Source organism: Amphimedon queenslandica, unplaced genomic scaffold (assembly GCF_000090795.2).
Source record: "Amphimedon queenslandica unplaced genomic scaffold, v1.1 AMPQUscaffold_13206, whole genome shotgun sequence".
In the NCBI taxonomy this organism is placed as follows: Eukaryota; Metazoa; Porifera; class Demospongiae; order Haplosclerida; family Niphatidae; genus Amphimedon; species Amphimedon queenslandica.
The window spans coordinates 116,144-117,885 of record NW_003546558.1 but is presented as its reverse complement, the minus strand read 5'-3'; the positions used below and the strand labels follow the sequence as shown (position 1 = coordinate 117,885).

The window sequence follows — 1,742 nt, the reverse complement described above, 5'->3', positions numbered from 1 at the left end:
AGCTTTAGCTGCAGCAGCATAACTGCCTCTTACAGCAATAAATGAGCTTATGAACTTTTGGCAGTGCTCCTCCACTTGAGGCAACTTCCTTTTAAAACTAAGACTAGCCTTAAACTCTGTAATGAACTTTTCCATGCTACAAGTCTCTCTGACTTCATCACTAATAAGATGAGCTGTATATAACTGACTCGCAAGATCTGAGAGAGACGTCTTAGGCAACGAATTGAGTGCAACATGAGATACAAGAACATCACTGATCTCTTTCTTTACTTTATTGACATCAATAGTAGCTGATGATCCTAATAGAGGTCAAAGGTCAGTATACACACACAGTATTATCACTTACTAGCTCCTCCAGTGGATGAAACTAATGTTGATTCATGTACTACATTAGAGGAGGAGGAGGAGGAGGATTAATATTAAATAAATAAACAATTTATTGTCTATTACTTGTTGAAGGAGCCATTCTCAATGTTCTATGAATAAATAATGTAACAGGTTCAGCCACACCCACCAGTGGTACGGAGTAATGTAGTGTAGGAACAGCATCAGGTGACCCATACACTGATACCAGACAAGATGGAGGATCAGAAACATTACCTTCACCAAACTTATCAACATCACAACGTAGAAACTATTAATATACACATACCAACCATCAGTTATACATTATATTACAGTACTTACTCTACAAGGCTTAAGGTGAGGCTCAATACTCCAACCAGTGAATGGTTTTTTTTGAGGTGCATAAAAATTTAATTCCATGCATCCATCAATATTTTTGATACGAAATTGACAACCTTGCCCTTCTTCAGCATTAGAATAGGATTTTTTGCTAAACTACAAACAAAATTACGATATTTATAATTATAAGTATACCTAAAAAACAGAGTTACCTCAGAAAGTGCATTGAGATCTTTAGCAGCAATAAATATTACTAAATCTTTAGCTCCTTTCTCCTCATAATAAAGCTGTCCAGCGTAAGCAATGTTCTCTTCTATACCAGTGAAAACTACAGCTTTATCTATACACAAAAATTATACTAATTATTATTCATTGTGTTGATGTACATGTACTTACTGTTAACATCTGAACTAATCTCAGTACAAGGTATTGGAGCAATTGCTTCTTCATGCTGTGGTTCTTCACGATCCTTTGACTCTTCTACTCTTTCATCTTGCTCTTCATTTCCTTTCTCATGTAATGGCTGACCTCCAGTCTCCCCCTCTTCCTCTACTCCCTCATTACTAGTAGACTCTCCTACATTGTATATTAGTAACACGGTAGCGTTACTAAGTAGGATTCACCCCACTTCAAAATGGCTGCCACGACTTTTGCTATACCGTATACGTTCAAATTTTCGAGGGTTCAAAATTTCATGTTTTCAATGAAATTTGCTCAGAAGTTAATATTTGTGTGAGCTAATTTTCGTGTTCTGGCCATAGTCTACATACAATAGAATGGCATTAGAGGTGGTTTAAATTTCGTGGATTTAAGGTGAGAACGAAAATAACGAAATTTAATATGCCTCAAAAATTAAGACGCATACGGTATCCATTAGATACAGGATTTATCATTTTGTGGACCTTAGTAAAACTCCGGTTTTTAGCAGACAATCAATATAAATATGACAAATGTGCATCACTGAGGCAGCAGGTACCTGGTGGCTCAGTGGGGAAGGTGTGTGGCTGGTGCACTGGTTTAAATCCAGCAATGCTCTTTTTTTAATTTTTTTTTACTAC

At 36.5% G+C, this 1,742-nt stretch overlaps 1 protein-coding gene across 1 annotated transcript in view; it reads right to left on the bottom strand.

Moving 5' to 3' along the window:
* Positions 1 to 33: 33 nt before the first annotated feature.
* The window catches only part of LOC100638991 (uncharacterized), a gene marked incomplete at its 3' end in the record, with an annotated part of 42,807 nt that continues 41,098 nt past the window's right edge, over positions 34 to 1,742 (bottom strand). Inside the window, exons 21-26 of the mRNA XM_020000241.1 lie at positions 1,081 to 1,260; positions 897 to 1,024; positions 688 to 840; positions 451 to 634; positions 347 to 385; positions 34 to 299 (exon numbers count right to left, since the gene is read on the bottom strand). Coding sequence (XP_019855800.1) covers positions 34 to 299; positions 347 to 385; positions 451 to 634; positions 688 to 840; positions 897 to 1,024; positions 1,081 to 1,260 — 950 coding nt within the window. The remainder of the gene's footprint in view (positions 300 to 346; positions 386 to 450; positions 635 to 687; positions 841 to 896; positions 1,025 to 1,080; positions 1,261 to 1,742) is intronic.